Below are 20,025 nucleotides of genomic sequence, written 5' to 3' on the forward strand. Positions count from 1 at the left end.
CACAAATGACATTTCCGGCGTAAACTATGGCCGCCCCTGAAAAGAAACTTGTTCGATCTAAAAGTGGTCTTCGTATGGTGACAGTCGACGACGAGGAAACTAGTCCATTTCTTTTGATGGAACCCCCGTGGGTCCCTGATAATGAGGTAAACAGCACTGTTTGGCATTCTATTATTTACTGACTAATTGTTGTTGAAATTCTGTTCCTGTAACATGATAGTCATTGATACACCTCTTAGTCTCACCATTTAACACAAGCCCACAGTTAAGAGGGTTAAAGTTTTCATAAGGACTTGACAACAGATCAGATATTTTTTTTTAATAAAGTGGGTTCGTGGCCAATGGCTATAGTGCTGATGGTCACAAGTTTGATTCAAACTCTGGGCGCTACATGAGAAGTTCACCCTCCTACAGGCTACACACATCTCTGGTACCAAGATTGGAGTTTGAATTAGAATGGGTATTTTAAAGGCTTCGGTTGGTCAAGTTGCGCGGAACCATGAACATTCAGTATTGAATCCGGTTCCTTACCTGGAAGAAAAAGAAGAAGAAGTTTGCGCGGACTTTGACCTGGAGATCAATTTGCTGATATCAGTTTGATGTATCTGTTCCCACTGAGCAGGCAGTTGTTAAGCCCAGTACTTTGGCTTCCTACAACATTATAACTGACTCTGTCTGATGTCCTAACACTCTCTAATGTTTAGGTTGGGATTGTAAATATGCCAGTGACACATCTCGATAGGGAGTGTACACAGATTCCACTGTACCCTCACAGCTCTTGACGGGTGCTCCATGAACAGAGGAATATATGTACATACATACATACATACATACATACAAATGCACATAGACAATACACCTTATCGCTATTTGTCCGCCATTACTGGACATCACACAGGTTCCTGTAAAATTTTGACGATATAATACAAAATATCTGTTGCATCAATGAAAAAGTGATTGATGTATGACGTCAATAGTTCAAGCCAGACAGATTCTCGGGTTAGCTAGGAATAGCGATAAGGTGTATTAACTGGCTGTATAATATCTGACCTGAAGTCTAGCCGCTTGGTATTTTATACTTTAGCAAGTTTTACTTTCCAAATTTGATTACAATGATACTCTTTAATTATCTGTTACATGTACATACTATTCATATTTACTAGATTAAGATTCTTTCACTTTAACATATTTCTTTATTTTTTGGTTATGGACTACTTTCAGATTGGTTCACTTTCCCATTAGTTTCCTACATTTGTACATGTACATTAATCAGGGGCGTAGCTATAAAGAAACGATGTGGAAGCAACTATTGCCGAGCGGAGCGAGGCGAAAAAATTTTGGGACCCTATTATGCAGATTTTTTTTTTTCGGTTTTCGGTCATTGGACGGTTAAAAGAGGAGCTATATGTAGATAAAAATTTATGAATGTAAAACTATTAATAAATCTTCTGAATATAGTAATACATAAACAGCACATATTTGTGATACAGAATTTACTCAAAATTGTCCAAAATCTGCTCTTCGGGTCTGGGCAGAAACAAACTTCTCTATTACTTTGTCAACATTCACACTGAAATCCCGATGAATATGCAGTAATGCTATGTATCTTTCGTTGTTCATTGTTGATCGTACATTTGTTTTCAATTACATGCGTAGTACCGTGACTGATAGATCTCAGGGCCATCATGGCATGGTAGCACTCGCGAGATGTTATAAACCAGCGTTCGTGTTCGGCATTAAGCGACCTCCCAATTGAATTCGTCAAAATTACATGCAAGGTCAGTTTCGTATGTTTCAGACAATATTGAGATTTGTTCGTTTGTGATATTTCCTACAACACGATGAAGCAGATACAGCACAAAGAAGCGATTTTCAGATAACTTGACGCGACTCCACTCTCCAGTTGCCTTATCATATGGTCTATGAACGCAAAAAATAATGAGACTTTCCAATACTGTTTTGGCGTGGTTGCAGGGTGATTGGCTCCGGTAGTCTGTCAACCACATCGCCTCGGCATATTTTCAACGATATCGAAGGGATCTGACAATTCTAATGTCGATTGGTACATCTCATTCCAAACTGATGAACTGTTCACTGTAAAATGTGCTCCAAAACTACATATCTTAGACTGAGTATTACAAATTCAAAAGTAAAAATCCTGTTAAAAAATACAAGTAACCTTCCGATTTTGTCATAATCTCTAAATTTTTTTTAATTTTGAAACCAAATGACATTATTTAATGACATTTCATCAATTAAAAAAAGTGGCAACATAGGTGTTTCCTTTAACATTCAATTTATAAATTTTTATTTAGCGATTTCTTTTTTTGCATGCCGAATCAATGTGCAAGCAACTTCGGAGCTACGATCTTCAAGTTTTCTGAATGAACAGCTTCATCAACACTTGTAACTAGGTTGTCAAACTAATATCCGGGATAGACGGAAAGACACCAACAGTCTCCGATTCCGATTGACCAACTCATCTCTCTCTCTTCTGCTTTTTTTTATTTTTTTATTTTTTTATTTTTTTTATTTGTGAAAACGACGTGGATGCACGTGCTGTCGTGCCTCCGGGTAGCTACGCCCCTGTTAATCCTATATACATTGAATTGTATAAACTTTCCTCTTATGAAAAAGTATTTTTAAGAGCCCTATATATAATTTTTAAAAGTAAACTCTGTATAGTATGTAAGTTGTCTTATTTTTCTGTTGAAACATGTATCATATATTATTTAATTGTGTATCTTTCAGTGTGATTGTTGTCAGAGTTGTAGAGGCAAGTTTGATTTCCTCAGGAGAAGAAAGGTGGGTTGGAAGAAAAATTAAACATTTTTTTTTAAAATGTAGAGAGTCTTATAACAACAACACTATCGTAAAGTGGTTTTACTAAAAACTGCATGTAATAACAAAGACGTCTAAACTGTATGAATTTGTATTGATGACTAAAGTACAAGATAACGTCATAAGTAAACGACGTAGGATATACAACAATGCCGCGTTACGTTAACGTTCTCTTCTGTGCGTGATTTCCAACATTCTCCGGCCCACGAAAAGTGAAAATATAAAACTTGTAAAATAATTAAAGTCTCTTTGTTAAAATAATAAATATGAAATTAACTTTAAAGTCCATCATAAATTAAATCTTAACCACAGTTTGTTATAGTACGGTGTCATTTATTTCACGTTCTTTTTTCTTGTAAGTTTCTCCCTGTAATCCAATTTCTGATATAAGTTGAGCTGTTTGAACTGAGATTTTGATTTTCCCATTCCTTGTAAATCCTCGTAAAAGCGTTTGTTTTTGTTACTGTCTCTTGTCCACATTAAAGCTGATTTGTCTGTTTCATTTACTTTTAACGGATCAGTGGTTCTTTGTTTTGTCCTTGAAGTGTCTACAATTGTAGAAATGTGTTCAATGTTAATAGTATTCCTCTCTGTTTCATCATCGGTAGTGTGCGTCTCTTCTGTTTCTCCTAAATTTGTAGTACGAAAGGGTGTTTCGTTGATTGAATTGGTTCTTTTGAGTGGTCCTGAGAGTAGGTATCCTAGTTTGGACTTTACTGCTGTTGGTCCCTCGCCCCTAATGATATCATCCTCGACGATATCCCAGTATTGGTCAGCTCCAACAAGCAGTCCAAATTCAAATGATGTATCCTCAGTTACGGCGTGTGCTAATTTTACGTTTTGCAAATACGGCAACTGTTTTGTAGTTTCAATGTTTGTCTTAAATGGTGCGGCGATTTTAGGTACAATCAAAACCTCGACTGGTATTTCTTGGCCATATATAGTTTGTATCGTCACAGTTGCTGTGTTTAGCTGTTGAATAGAGTTGTTCTCATTATCGTCTCCAAATCTCGATAGGGTAATTGCTTCACTTCCTGTGGTTTTTAACTCCAATTTCTCTGCTAAATGTCTTGTAATAAATGACCTTGAGGCGCCTTCGTCAAAAAGAATCTTTGCATCAATCGTTTGGTCTTTGTAGCTTAGTGGTGCTATTGCGGTCTTTAATAAAACATTTGGACGAGCACAATTTAAAGATGAATATAAAACAGAAGTCTCAGATTCCTCCGCGTTGTGTTTTTGTACTGTACTTGTACTACTTGTACTTGTAGTTTCTTTATCATGATCGTTGTTGCATAGGCTTGTGTGGTGACGTCTATCACATTTCTTGCAGTTTGATTTAGATTTGCAATCTACTACGCGGTGTCGCCCTAAGCAATTAAAGCACAATCTATCTTCTTTAACAATTTTCATGCGGTCATGCTGGTCTGTATATTTAGTACATTCTGACGAAAAGTGGGGTTCCTTGCAGTATGCGCAGCTAATATGAAAAGATTTCTGTGGTGAATTGGTTTTTGGCCAGTTCTCGCGAGATTTTGTGTTTGTGTAGAATGTAGCTGTAGTACTAGGACTTTCAAATGATTCTGTACTGCTACCAGACTCTAAAATTGACAGTTCCTTAAAAATAGATCTCCTAAGATCACCAAGATACCAATCTGTTGAACCGTGCTCACGTGTTAAGTTTTTGCGTATTTCACTGGGCATTTTGTTGAGTATGACTGGTACTAATAACGAGCCGTATGAGTCTTGAACTTGTCCGAGAGATTCAAGGCCACGTATGTATGTTTCTGTCCTGTCGTAGTAGCTTCTAAGGTGCGTAAGCGTATTCTTTGGTGCGGGTATGTCTAGTAGTGCTTGCATGTACGATTGAATGATCTTATGTTTTTGTCCGAATCTTTCATGTATGAGTTCAATAGCTTTGTTGTAGTTTGTGTGTGTAAGAGCAAATCCGGCAATGGTGTATGACGCTTCTCCTTCTAGTAAAGATTTTAGGTAGTTGAACTTTTGAACGTCGGTTAGAGTGTTGTTGTTGTGAATTGCGGAATCAAAAGAATCCCAAAAGGATTGCCATTCAAGTACGTTTCCGTCAAATGTAGGTAAATTCAATTTCGGTAGTTTATGAAAGTTGCTGCTATTGACGCTTGAATTTGAACGTAAAGACGTGAAATTGAGGTCAGTATTTTGTGAGTCATCTCTTATGCTATATACAGGACCAACATTTTGAATGGGTTGCAGTATCTCATTGTGTGGCGAAAAACTTCTAGCGGCTGCATTTAAATTTGATGTTTGAGCTTGAATAAATTTACGAATTTTGCGTATTTTCGTCTCTAAATTAAATTTATACTCATCTGTGTCAAGTATCTCTTGCTCTATATCCTCCTCTTGTACACTATCCAAAATGTTCTTATCCAAATCCTTTAGAATATCTTGCTTTTCCTTCAATGTATCCAAAATTGTTTCTAACTCGTCCTCTTCCGGTTTATCTTCTGTTTCACTTCTCTCCTCAAATCTTCTTAAAATCCTAGAAACTGCGCTTCTGTGTCCCGCTCGAATAGATTTAAGCTTTGTAGTCATCTTCATCTGGTCACGGTACCAATATCGTAAAGTGGTTTTACTAAAAACTGCATGTAATAACAAAGACGTCTAAACTGTATGAATTTGTATTGATGACTAAAGTACAAGATAACGTCATAAGTAAACGACGTAGGATATACAACAATGCCGCGTTACGTTAACGTTCTCTTCTGTGCGTGATTTCCAACAAACACTTTAGGGACTGCTGCAGAAAATTTATTGATCGACATGTTTCGGTGCCTAGGGCACCGTCATCAGGATAAAAACAATACATAAAATCATGTTGAAGTACAAAATCGGGTTGTTAAAATTTAAACGTCACAATGTTACAATGGTAAGTAACGTTATTAATAGCAACGTACTGAAAGTGAAAGTGAAACACATAGTTAAAATTCAACATAGACTAGTGATATTTATACTTTGTCCTTTACTTTCGGTGACCGAAACATTTTACAGCATTCCTGACGCGATTGGAAGCAGTACCTCTGGCCAAGGGAAGCCAGTCGAAATGGTACGGAATTGCTGATAAAATGTCGTCTATTTTGGGGAAGAAAGTTAACAGAACATTCAGACCACACAACCTATACAGTATATACACAGCCTGACAACTTATTGTATTATTCTTTCCACGATGCAAGAGAACAAACACATGTTGGCAGAATAATTTTAGCAAACATTTTCACAACAAAAACATTTTATTTTAATTTCTTTTTATAGTTTATTTACCATGTTTACATACTTACAATGAACTTTCACTTTCAGTACGTTGCTATTAATAACGTTACTTACCATTGTTACATTGTGACGTTTAAATTTTAACAACCCGATTTTGTACTTCAACATAATTTTATGTATTGTTTTTATCCTGATGACGGTGCCCTAGGCACCGAAACATGTCAATCAATAAATTTTCTGCAGCAGTCCCTAAAGTGTTGTTGTTATAAGACTCTCTACATTTTATGTTTTTTATCATAACGACCCTGCATACCCTCGGGTATTCACTTTATGGACTCTACCGTACTACAGACTCACCAGGCGTTGGTTCACTTTCGTTTGTAATAAAAAAAAAATTAAATAAAACCATCAGATGTTTGTGTTGATTTTACAGAAAGTTTCAATTGCTTTTCAATGGAAGAATTTATTTTTGATGTAAAATCATTTCTTTGAATTAAAAATTCTTTTGTCAGATATTATTTGTAATTATGAATTATCTTTTGAATCAATATAATATAGGGATATAAGAAGATGTCGTATGATCATGATTGCCAATGAGACAAATCCCTATCCAAGTCACAATTTGTAAAAGAAAAACCATTATAGGTCTAAGTACAGTCAACAAAGAGCCTTGGTGACACCATACAGCAAACTATGAAGGGTTCCAAAAATGACTTGTGTAAAACCATTAAAAAGGGAAAACAAATGGTCTTATCTATATAAGAAACCAGAAACACTTATATGAACCACATCAACAGATGACAACTACTGAACATCATGGTTCATTTTTATTGTATCCACTTTTGGGGAAAACATACATACAAAATTCACAATGTAAAAACTTACAATATGTCTTTATGCAAAAAACAGCTCCTTCAAGTTCAAGAAATGGAATATAACAGGAAATAAGCATTTTGATATGTATATGAGTACTTATTTATTATATGCATAGTCACTGAAATACTTACAGTAAGTGATAGGAAATTGGTTAATGTCTTTTTTTTCACTAAATTTTAGATGACTAGCTGCTATAAACATGGCCATCTATATTTCTTTCTTTTTTAACCAAATTTATTACCACCTATTAATACAAATTCAAGTGAATGTAATCTATGAAAAGATATGCAATTAGTTTTTATGCATTTGATGTTTTAAAAATATATGTGTTATATCTTTTTCCAGCATCACTGTAGAAGATGTGGGCGGTGTTTTTGCGATAATTGTTGCAAAACAAAAGTAGCTCTACCAAGAATGTGCTTCATTGATCCTGTACGACATTGTGCAACATGTACAGATACCACAAAGAAAGAAAATGAATTCTTCGATAAGCATGTGAAAACTCTTGCCAATGGTATGTATAGTCAAACTGATATTTCTTTTTTATTCCGGGCATATAATATTCAAGAACTGAGATGATTTTATTCTCTGTAAATAAGAATTTGTTCATTAAAATGTTCAAATTACACATAGTGTTTTGTTTACCTGTATGGCCATTTTGGCTTTTATTTGCATGGAGCTAAATCATCGCTGCAAAAAATTTCATGCACTGGCTAATTGTCATTTTCTAAGCAAGGCAATGCATAAATATGAAATAGGAGAACATTTATATTAAGTCAAAAAGTGGTTCTGATTCAGGGGAAAGTACTCTCATTATATTAAAAAAAAAATATACTGTTAAAAGATGTTAGTGAATAACTCAACAAATAATTGAGTTTTGATACTGTGAAACTTGTCTTCCAAGAACTTTCAAATCAGGACAAACATTACACAGATAATAATATTTAGTAATTTTCAATGAACCTTGAAAACTAAATACTAATAATCAACTTTCAGAACAACAGTTCACTTTGTAAACTAAATAACCTGTTGAAAATAGATTTCACTGTATGACTATTCATAACCTTAATATAAAGAGCACATTCATCTTCAAAAGGTTCGGTCAAGATAGATATCACTGTATTATTATTGGTAGCTAGAACATTCAGCTGAAAAATGTCAAAACAGCTCTCATCTAATTATATATAAAGCCCTTCTCCAATTTCTTTGTAAACTTAGATATTTTTTTTAGTTGGTTGTATGTATGTAAATATTTATGTCGTTATAGGCGGACAATTCATGTTGTCAGGAAAGGACCAATCAGACATCGAATCACAGTTTCTGTGTAAATTATCATCAGATCACAGGTATTGGGAAAAATAATTGGTTATTTTATGATTTATATGATACTAAATGTAACTAAATTTATTACAGAATAGAATAGAAAATGTCTCAATTTTTGTAAATTTCTCATTATTCAAAAGATGGCCAGGGGTACCAAAAAATAGAAAATAATTTAATAATTACAAATGGGTGCAAGATTTCTGCATACATGTATTAATCATATTTAACTACATATATTTTCTATTCTATTTCTACCTTTTTTTTCAGATTTTTAAATTTTGAAGCAGAGAGTGATAAATATGAGTCCATTAAAGTGTCTAACTTGGAGTCTTTACAGATCATGGCCAACAGTAGAGATGATGAAGGTATGTCTTTTACCTTTTACTCTTTAAAGTGAACACAAATATGTTTATGAATTAAAAATCCACGGTTGACAAACTCAAACGCTTATCATATTGCAAATAAGAGAAGATGTGGGGTATACATCAATGAAGACAGCAACCCAATGACATAAAAAAACCAAAAGACAACAAGAAGATGTTGTTGAACAGTTCAAAACAGTTAGTTTTTGTTTCATTGCTCAATGTTGCCATTTTGAATACAATATACAATTACAGAGATATATATAGAGACTATGTTGACAAATGTAAACAAGCGACTGTAGTATAATTAGTTATACTTAATTCCCTGTAACTGTACAGATGAAAACATATAAAGGGAAATAACTCTAAAAACTTTGCTTGCAATAAGCTTCTCACTTCTATAATATTATTTAACTCGTCAAAATGTTCAATTTACATTCTGTATTAAGTGAATATTGAAACTAATTGTTTTGTAGAATTAGCAGGTGAGTAAATAAAATTTAAAACAACACACAAACAAATTATAGAATTGTTTAAAAAATATTTAAATGAGTGTAGTACAAAATGTTGATGTTCAACAACAATTTGGTTTATTTGTTTATGCTGCTTTCTGTAGATGATAATGGTGAGATTGATGTTGTTGATGTGTTTTACTTGTTGTAATGAACTCTTATTTTGGACTTATTCTGATGGAAAAAAATAAAAAATAGAACCAATTTTATTTTAACAATGTTTATATAGATTTATTATCGTAGTTTAGCATTTCTTTATAAAGATATCACACGATATGTGTTTATCTGGTAAAATAATCGATAAGTTCTATAATGTGAAAGTAATAATTTTGATATTTATATTAAATTTTAATAATCATTGTATAAGAATTTGAAATTGTATTCACTATTCATTTCAAAATCTTTTCAGGTTGTTGCTTGTTATTTTACATTGTTTTAAAGCTCAATTGAAAATTTCAGGAAACACACTTGCCACTGGTCTTGCATTGAAATATAAAAATAGCAATGATGTAATGACAATGGTAAAGATGGTTGTCACAACAGGGGCCAATAAGAAACAAGCACAGATATGGATAGCTGCTATGCAAAAGGTATTTAAAACCAAAGAGTAATATGCCCTTAATGATTCTGTAATAAGAATTATGGTACTATTGTTTAGTGTTGATTGGTCAGAAAAAATAGATGTACAAACAAAGATAAACAACAACAGACAAGATTATCTATAATCTAAGTTTACTTTATTAGTTCCCCCTACCATCGAAGTCGAAAGGGGACTTTAGGTTTGCATTGTTTGTCTGTCTGTCTGTATGTTCGTCTGTCCATCTGTCATTCCGTCAAATTAGTTTTCCAGATTTTTTTTGTTCATGCTTGAAGATGTTGACTTGATAATTGTTGGATTTTTTTATCATGTCAAGTTACAGGTCAAATTTGATTTTCAAGATTTTACCTTTTCTCCTTGTTCAGTTAAAGCCCTTTCCATAGAATTAAATATATTATGAAATACTAATTAATTACTAGATTTTTGTTCAAAGGGAAATAACTCATTTTTAAACTTTCCCTAGAATTAAATTTTTAATGAAATACTTATTAATTACTAGATTTCTGTTCATAGAGAAATAACTCCTTTTAAAAAATATTTGTAAAAGACATTGCATTAAGATAAATGACATTTTGGATTTTTTTTCCATTTTCTTTATTAAACTGTTTAAAGAATCTAGTGGTAAGGTTTGTTTGTTAATTTATGTAGTTTACACCATGACAAGTTATAGATCAAGTTAGAATTTTGTTCCATAAGAATGAATTTTTAACTGGTAGGGGACCATGTATTGCCATGAAATACTCACAGAGTGCTTGTTCAATTCAATTTATTATTTGTATACATACTTTAAACCACACAAAGAAGGGAGATAACATACTAAAACTAAAAATTCAAAAGATTACAAGACCATTTGAAAGAAAAATATAATTTTGCTTTTTATAGCATAAACAGTGGTATTGGATATGAAATGTTGTTTTCTTCATTTTATTATAAGGCTTGCAAATATAAATTTTTTGCAAGCACATATGAATTTGTTGTTTTTACAATAATAGAGTATAAAAATGTTGTGGGCACATGGCTGGGATCGCTTCACAACTTGAAAAGTAACATTAACATGAGCTGAAGTGACTTGATTTTTACAATTTTTTCTTTTTCAGGCATTTAAAATGGTGTATGAAGGTAGACAGGCACTGAGGGCATAATGAAAGAAAAACATTTTCCTTCTTCTGTTATTGTTTATGAAAACTTTGAGAAACGTTGCAATTTTAAGAATTGAATTAACTCTTAATTCAGCACCTCAGTCTGATGGTGAAGATGTATTTTTTGTTTTTGAATTGTATTTAAGTGCTAATGTCAGATTACTGATAAAAAATTGCAGATTAAACTTAAATAAGTCCAGTTTGCACTGAAATTGTGATAAAAAATTCATTGGAAATTACAAAAAAAAATAATTTCAATTTAAATGGTATGAGATATTGATAGTGTTTACTTGCAGAAAGAATAAAGAAGATATTTAAATGACAGTGAAGTCTTTATTGTTTTTTTTTTGTTTTTTTATAAGTTTTGGCTAAAACCATGCAATTTAGATTAAGTTTTTATGTAAGGTCTCTGTTCGTCTAAGGTGCTGAATTTGACAGTAATCATTTAGTTCATTTTAAAGTTATTTTTTTAAGGTAATTCAAATGTGATATTGTGTGTACATAAATCAGCATCAGAGTTGTATTTTTGAGGTATTTGAAGGGCATTGTTTCTTAGTTTTAGCATTAGTAAATGTAAAGATTTAATGAAGAGAAAGTGACATTGGGAGCAGAATATATACAACATACTAGAAATATTTTGCCGAGATATTGATTTAAAGCCCAAATATTGAAAAAAATGTTTTATATCGTTGTTCATGTATAACTTAATTAATTATAAAATTATTATAAATTGATTATGATAGCGACTTTTTATAGCAATATAGCGCTTAATTATCAGGCATCAATGTTATTTGAACAGAAAAAGGTCACAAATCAATGTATAAAGCTTACACTGTGTTATCTTTATTTTTATTCGACTGTTATTAATTTAATGGTGTTATTGTATTAATCACAGATGGTGGTTTGAGATCTTCACTGGTAGTCAAGATTGTTGACCATCGCTGTATTACTACAGTCTAGAATTGTCTTGTATATTCTTAAACATTTTGTTTTGTTTAAGAAAAAAATGTTTATTAAGTTATGTAGTTTTCCCTGAAAATTTTAAGGGAAATTCAAGCAGTTTCTGTTTTGACTTTCCATTCAAAATAGATTTCATTAAAAAAAAATAATTTATTATACCTACCATTATGTGCAGTTTAAAGTTTGAAAAGTCTGTTACAGCAATCATACAACAGTGTTATGCCCTAGTATTGTCTACTAGTGTTAAAATAGTTTATAGATGATAACTTCAGATGTCTTTGGAATATAATTTTGCAGCATTTCTGTAATACTTCACACATATTTTTTGTACAACAATGCAAGTTTGATTGTAGTTTTTTAAGTACCAATATATCTTTTTGGGGTTCATCTGAGACATATTTTTATTTGTTCATTAGGATACAAATTGTGTATGTGATAGTGAAAGTTATTATAAAATGAAATAAAAATTTATTTGAAATATTAAGTTACATAAAGTCTAAAGAATTTTATTATACAAAATATTGGAATAAAAAAATTAATGACTTTACCAGAATAAGATCTGACAACCCATACTTTTGAGAAAAATAGCATAATTATATAGGCAGCAAAAAACACCCACTTGTTTTGTTTGAAAAAGGATAGAATAAAATAAAAGATTTTTTACAAATTTTAAAAGTAGTCTCAGCTGTAGGTGTGGATTAAACCTTTAAACTCTCAGACACTATGTTATATGATAGTATACTGTCAACCCATTGTAACTGTTTGACAGATAGCAGTATTAAAGGCATTCAATCAGCCTTTTATTGCATCTTTCAAATCTTTATTGAGTCAATTAGTTTAACTGCACACATAGCATACTTACCATACTAAAACAGACTTCTGATTTCATAAATATAATCACATTGAAGCATTCTCATGATCAGGTTTTGGCAAACATATATATTCCCAAAAGATTAAGTATTTTATTCAGGGATATGGGTATACTTTGTTGTGCAATTTTATATGTAATGTACTTAAATGCAATAAATCTGTATGATAAATAGTGTTTGAAAAACAATGTACAAATTCATAATTTGTTAAGGCTGGATTTATATATGCTTTATTGATGTTCAATTATTTTACACTTTGTTCTTTTTGTAAAACAAATTTAAAGACATAAAATATAAAAGAATATCGCATGCAACTTCAGTTCAGTGAATTTTTTATTACCAAGCTTACATTGTTTAATATTGTTGTAAAAAGCGTTTTGAGTAGGGAGAGACTCAGAGAAGTGCATGTGCACATAAGGAATATACAAAGAATCATTTGATTGATATATGTATTGATGTCATTTTATCAATGCTTGCCATAGTGATAGATTTTTTAAGATTTTTTATATTGTTTAATAGTTTATTATGTTCTTAAACTGTTTTTGTTGTTGAATATTGTTGAATGGAAAAATTCAGTAGATGAATATGATTTTGTATATAAAGAAAGTATGAAGTTTTATTTTAACAGAGTTACAAGGTGCACAATATGGTTGGTGACAGTTGGTTGTTTTTAAACTATTATATTGAAAATAATTAAACATTTTACCTAATTATAAACAGCGGCAAATATTGACTATAACAATAGCTCAATATTCTCATTCATTGGTATAAAGGACCAACTCAAGCACTATATTGCAATTCTGTAATTGTTCTGTTCATTGTAACAGTTGTGGATGGTACTTTTCTAGATGTAACATAATAGAGAAATACACACAATTGCATTGGCAAATAATGCATTTTTAAAGTAAAGTTACCTTATTAAGTTTTATTCTGTTATATGGGAGATAATCCAATTTGAATAGTGTTTCTTCTCCAATTTCAAATGTATTTTACGTTTGAGCGTTACCATATGTTTAAGTTAAGTCACCTGTGTTGAAGTTAGGTCACCTTTGTGTTTTTTTCTGTATTAGCTGAGCCTGTACAAGTAAAGCATGAGGACATATGCAAAACTTCTGGATTGGTCATTTGATATAAAATGATCCATAACTGTCTTGCACAAGGTTATTTTTGTTTAATGAATAAAAATGATTTTTCACTAGCATTTACTAAGGAAATAATTTGTTTGTTTTATAATTTCTTCTATTTTTTTTTTTTAGAACAAGGACCTGTTATCAATAACAGGGTATAAATTATTAAGGAAAATAAATTAAACTGCAGACTATTTACAAACACTGTTATAAATCTTTCATTATATTATTTTGTTAGTGAAAATGTGCATACTCATTCTTTAGGTAATTTGAATTGATAAATAATTCAAATCTGAATGAATATAAATTGATTGATATGTTAGAAACAAAATGTGTTGACTAGCAATATAGATTTTTACATATTTAGTATTGATTTAGTTATAGGTTATGCACATGATATAATTACACATTGTATGTTAGCTGCTTTGTTTTATAGTGCTTTAAAATAGTGCTTTGTAAAATATATATACTATTAAAATTATAAAAGATTTCTGTTTACTGTTAAGAGTCTATTTTTATGAACAACAATGTGGTAGTCCTTAAGTGGTATCCTTCTTCATTCATGAACAGGATTTGGACTGATAGTAATTCAACTTTATAGAAAATATTGTTGATCTCGGTCGGCATGGGACGTTTGCACTTTTTCATAGGACATTTGCACTTTTTATTCTGGACACTTGCACTTCAAATCATAGGACATTTGTGCTTTTAAAAAATAAACATTTCCGCTTTTTACAAAGGAGCCTGTACATTTGCACTTTTGCAATATTGTAACTTATGCAGAGTATAAGTGTTGTTTATTCAGACGGGATGGTTTCTTCCATGAGATGGGGCAGTAGATTCCATTATAAGGTCAAAGGTCAGGCCTAATTTGGTCTGTCTGATATCAGGGATTAGGTTCTCAGATTACAATTGCAGGATGCCAGCTTCTCACTTTTGATTTGGCTGTTGAATACAAAGGACGTTTACTCTATAGGAATAAGTTTTCATGGGTGCCAGCTTCTCACTTTTGATTTGGCTGTTGAATACAAAGGACGTTTACTCTATAGGAATAAGTTTTCATGGGTGAAAATGAAAACTTATTCCTATAGAGTAAACGTCCTTTGTATTCAACAGCCAAATCAAAAGTGAGAAGCTGGCACGTTTACTCTATAGGAATAAGTTTTCATTTTCATTGGGTGAAAATGAAAACTTATTCCTATAAATTCAATCATTGTCAAATTGTTCCCTATTGTAGTAATTTAATCAGTAAGACTTTTTAAGATGACAATACGAATACTAAAAATCTGAACTGAAAATAAGGCGTATAGGTACAGTTTTCAATTTTTTAGCGTGCATGACGTAAAACAGCAAATCAAAGACTTCAACTTTATTTATAACTAATATAGGACAATACTGTTGATTAAAAAATACTCCATTCCAGGACCTTTTGTTTTCTAAATAATTAATATTACCAATAATTGATAAGTTCTAGGTCGACGGGTTTAAACAGAAGGATTTTGAAAGCAGAGAAAACTCTGCATCTTATAATTGGCATGACTTTATCAGATAGCAATCCCAATACTAAAATAAGGCTTACACATATTAATATACTTTATCTCAGTAACAGATCCGCGATATCACTGGTGTGTTCTAGTTGTATACTAGTATATATTTGTCTGTTGCTAAAACAGACTCTAGATGTCTTTTGATTTTTTGTGTTGTTGGATTTCTGTCCCTTCCAGTAAAACAACTTGTACATGCCTTATAGTCTAGTGCGAAACTGGAAATATGTGGTAAGAAACATATGATTCCAGGATTTGGAAAAGCGGTGGGCCAGCCAACAAGACAACAGTATTGATGTGACTTATTAAAAGTCTATGTATTTACCATACATGTACAGTAGCTCCATAAGGGGACGGCGTTTAGTTTTCTCGTTTGAATTGTTTTTTTTTAAAATATCATTTTAGGGCCTTTTATAGCGGACTATGCAGTGTGGGCTTTGCTCATTGTTGAAGGCTGTACAGTAAATTGTTAATTACTGTGTCATCTCGTCTCTTGTGAAGAGTTGTATTATTGGCAAACATACCACATCTTCTTTTTTATATGTTCCAGTACAAATAACTTCAGTACTTAACCCCAATGCTGTAATCAACGGTTTAACAAAATGTAAAACACATGACAAAGATTTTATCTTTTATTTCTTTGGTAATAAAATCAAAATTGCATTTGACAACTTTCTACAGTGGATGAATAGTGATCATATGAAAAACATTCCTATTCACAGGGGAATAATACGAAAACAAATTCTACTACATGCATCTGGAAGACTTCATGTTAATCATGATATAAAAAGCAAGTACTTTTTGTTCCAGGATGGCACACATGCGAGATTCTGATCTAAAAATGATATAAACAGAAATATCAAAATATTATACAAAGATCTGATGTTCAGAGGATAAAACGTATTTCTGAAAAGTTGTTTGTTAAACCTATTTAAATTTTTAAATAGAATATTAGTTATTTTGCACTAAATGTTACTGCTTCGACAATATCTTGAAAGGGTCTTATCAGCATCAAAGAGAGTCATTTTACACATAGATTTTTACTACATATTTGTAGTTTTAAAAAAGTTTACCAAAACTGCAAAGGAAACCTAGCATATTGTCAGAAATTTGTACGACTATTTTCTTTGAGATGTTCAATATTTTTTAAAACCTTGATGTGAAAAAGGAATATGTGTGATGAACATACATCTCATGACAAAAATATTTCATTAACATTAAATGATATGTTTTCAGTGAAGGTAAACAAAAAATAAATAAATAAATAAGTAAACAAATAAATAAAAGCAAATGTATAGCTTCATCTAACTACATATAAATCTAAGTGAGCTATTGCACAAGTCCTGACTAGTCTACATAATTTAAATTAAAGGTGAAAGTTCAATAACATCTATGGAACAAACAAAAAATTAACAATGTTAAAATACTTGGCACAAGTGTGATAATACATGCTTTAAACACTGAACAATAAACTGTCAACATATATTTGACAAATGAGCATGATCTTATTTTTATTGCATTTATAGAGGAAAACATCCCAGATCTCAACATTAAATATGAAAAAAAAGTCATGGCACCATGTATAAAATTGTGAAAAAACCATGACAAATTACAAACTCAATGACACAATGTATACAACTGTGAAAAGCCATGACCAATTAAAAAACACAATGACACCATGACAAAATATACTTGCATGGCACCATGAATAATGATATGAAAAACCAAAACAAAACTATATAAAAGGCAATAAAAATGTGAATGCATTGATTAAAAGGGGAGGGATAGAAATGGACGAGATTCTTTAGCTACTAACAGCGAACTAACAAATATAACTAACCACTATAAAAAGATCTATTTAACAATAAACAAATAACAACAACTGTCTAGTGACTTGGTAAAAAATTTGATGGACAAGACAATGATATGATTCACTACAATCTCAAGTTTTTGAGGTACACAAATATAAAATACTAGGAAAACACTCTTATTTTCAAAATCACAGTAAATATCATTTTATGTAAAAATGGCGGACTAAACAAAATCACAATTTCAAAATTGAGTATCACAACAATGGAACAAAGCAGGTTTTCAATAATCAAAACAAGAACACTACATCTCCTCTACTGGATCTTCAAGAGAAATACGAAACAGAAAATCCAGTCAAAGATTTTCAAATTTAGTACTAGAAAATCCAGTTTCAACATTTGTATTTTTCGAATTATTTTTCACCAGAGATAGAGATGTATTTAAGTACATGTATTAATACTGTCCCACATAACCATCATGGACTTTGTCTCGAAAAAACTAATGAGGACACACAAAAAATAAAAATAAAAGGGGTACACTTCTAAAATGTCTCTTTGTCCATTCAGGCTATGTGGAAAGTTTCTGACACCACAGACCATAAAATCTTGTAAATAATCACTTTCAACAAACAACTTTATAACTTTGTCATAAAAATCAGCATCAAACTTTCTGAAATTTTAAGTACAATGTTTTCCATGGTATAAAATCATTTCTCTTATTTATAATCTACCTAAGTGTAAAAATATCAACTATATGAGTATGTCAAGCATCGTATTGCCATTCTTTCGTAAATGTTTTTGATTTAGTAACTCCTATGATAGGAGTATAGCCAGTTTTAGCTACTGGGTTCATCTTCATACTGTTTTCTGAAGCAATCTCATACAGGGAAGAAGTCCCAGCACCTCTTTTGATAAAGTTCCCATACATATGTTTCCTGAAATAATACATAATAATCAAACATTTAAAAAACTGGTCAACTGTGCTTTTCAACTTTTTACTTGTTTGGCTTTATAAATATTTTTACATGAGCGTCACTGATGAGTCTTATGTAGACGAAACGCGCGTCTGGCGTACTAAATTATAATCCTGGTACCTTTGATAACTATTGTTAATGATTTTTAATGTAATTATTGATAAAAAAAACACACAACTTTCCTTGTGTAGGAAATAATAATTGTCATTCAATGTTCCTTTCAATTAATTTCATAAGTGCACATGCTGAAATGTATCGCCTGCTTCATTATTTAATGATTGCATTTCATACAAGTATCATTAAAATCAACACTATCAATGATCAATGTTAATTAGTTCAAGGTCAGATGAACCCTGCCATACAGACATGGGGTAGATCTTGCAAATGACCCTATATACCAATTATCGTTATTGTAGCATACATCTTGCTTTTCTTCGGGATATACCATAATGTAAATCAAAATGAACAAACAACTATTACCGTAGATATAAACTAACTTATACAATACCTACCTGTCCTGTATATTCTGTATCCGGCTTGTTAATCAAGTGCATCAGGAAAAACCTGTCAATTGTAAAAGAATCACTGTAATTAACAACTGTATCACAAATACTCAATTATATAAAAAAAAAAACCAGAATTTCTCATAAATGATAAAGAGTTTTGGAGAAGTTTTTTTTATATATCTCTGATTAATAAGGATGTCATATGTAAGCATGTTACAAAAAGCATGCCCGTAACAACCTGGAGTTTTAAAGAACATTAGCAACTGTATATCCTTGTTTTCCCAGGCAGCAATAATGACTTAAGCTCATGAATCGTGATGTGGGAAACCCATATCACTTAAGTCATGTAAGTAGTGTGATATAAATTTTCATATATATTAAATAAACAACACATATCTCATTAATATTTCAGACTGAGTAGTAATTATTTAAAAGATTTCAAATATGGCAGATTAATTTCATGAAAGTGAAATGATAGTCAACAAAGTACTTACATGTAGTTGGCAAAATTATGCTCATTTGTTGTATGAGTCTCAAACCCATGAGGTACTTTGTCAAAGTATTCTTTTCCGTTACCACATATGGAACATTTTGCTTATTACCATGTCTCCTTGTTATTACAATTGAAGTTTTGTAGCCAGTCTTTATTATGTAAAATATGTAATATCTTAGACGATGAATTTTATTTTTTCTTCAACTATAAAATAAATAAAAATAAAAGAGAAATCTTTCTAAAATATTATATACAAAAATATGTAAATTTTGATACACTGAATTTTATTGATAAACTCGTGATAATACTAAATCCATCAACACCAAATGATGTAAAAGCAGTTGTTTCTTTTATTAAAGAGTCATTAGAACTGAGGAAAGGAGAACAGTAACTGTTTCTATCATATCTCTTATAATATTGTCGAGTTTTCATTATGTTTGATTATGTTTGTTTTGTCAATGTATTTGCCATAAACAAAATTGGTTTTTGTATGTTTTTGCAAATAAAGAATTTATTAATTAGTCTGAGGTGCTGAATTTGACTGTATCCATTTAGACAATTCAAATGTGATATTGTGTGTACATAAATAAGAATTGCAGTTGTTGTATTTTTGAGGTATTTGAAGGGTATTTTTACTTAGTTTTAGCATTAGTTAATACAAAGAGCTGTTTAAGGTTTAATGAAGAGAAGGTGACATTGGGAACAGCATATATACAGCATGCTAGAAATATTTTGCAGAGAAATTGATTGTAAAGCCCAACTATTGAAAATATGTATTATATCATTATATACCCTTTTAATCATAATATTGACGAAGTTTTGTAGTTGTCTTTGAAAATTTAAAGGA

General features: G+C 31.2%; 1 protein-coding gene and 1 long non-coding RNA gene across 2 annotated transcripts; one reads left to right on the plus strand and one right to left on the minus strand.

Moving 5' to 3' along the window:
• Positions 1-7: 7 nt before the first annotated feature.
• On the plus strand, positions 8-14,341 carry LOC139515995 (zinc finger FYVE domain-containing protein 21-like). Its single transcript, XM_071305797.1, has 7 exons — positions 8-146; positions 2,752-2,805; positions 7,309-7,477; positions 8,231-8,309; positions 8,554-8,651; positions 9,620-9,750; positions 10,856-14,341. Exons 1-7 carry the CDS (start codon positions 27-29, stop codon positions 10,898-10,900), a joined length of 696 nt encoding a protein of 231 aa, XP_071161898.1. The 5' UTR covers positions 8-26; the 3' UTR covers positions 10,901-14,341.
• Positions 14,342-16,016: 1,675 nt separating this feature from the next.
• Positions 16,017-19,279, minus strand: LOC139515978 (uncharacterized). Its single transcript, XR_011662883.1, has 3 exons — positions 19,180-19,279; positions 18,692-18,743; positions 16,017-18,140 (listed from the first exon to the last, which is right to left on the minus strand). It is a non-coding gene; the product is annotated as an uncharacterized lncRNA (long non-coding RNA).
• Between the last annotated feature and the right edge of the window lie 746 nt (positions 19,280-20,025).

The sequence above is a fragment of the Mytilus edulis genome, chromosome 3 (genome assembly GCF_963676685.1).
Source record: "Mytilus edulis chromosome 3, xbMytEdul2.2, whole genome shotgun sequence".
NCBI lineage: Eukaryota > Metazoa > Mollusca > Bivalvia > Mytilida > Mytilidae > Mytilus > Mytilus edulis.

Excerpts from the sequence above, each read along its gene's own strand:
- LOC139515995 (XM_071305797.1), top strand. The coding sequence starts at position 27 with ATGGCCGCCCCTGAAAAGAAACTTGTTCGATCTAAAAGTGGTCTTCGT. Across the intron at positions 2,806-7,308 it reads ATTTCCTCAGGAGAAGAAAG|CATCACTGTAGAAGATGTGG; the intron begins GTGGGTTGGAAG and ends ATCTTTTTCCAG. Across the intron at positions 9,751-10,855 it reads GGATAGCTGCTATGCAAAAG|GCATTTAAAATGGTGTATGA; the intron begins GTATTTAAAACC and ends TTTCTTTTTCAG.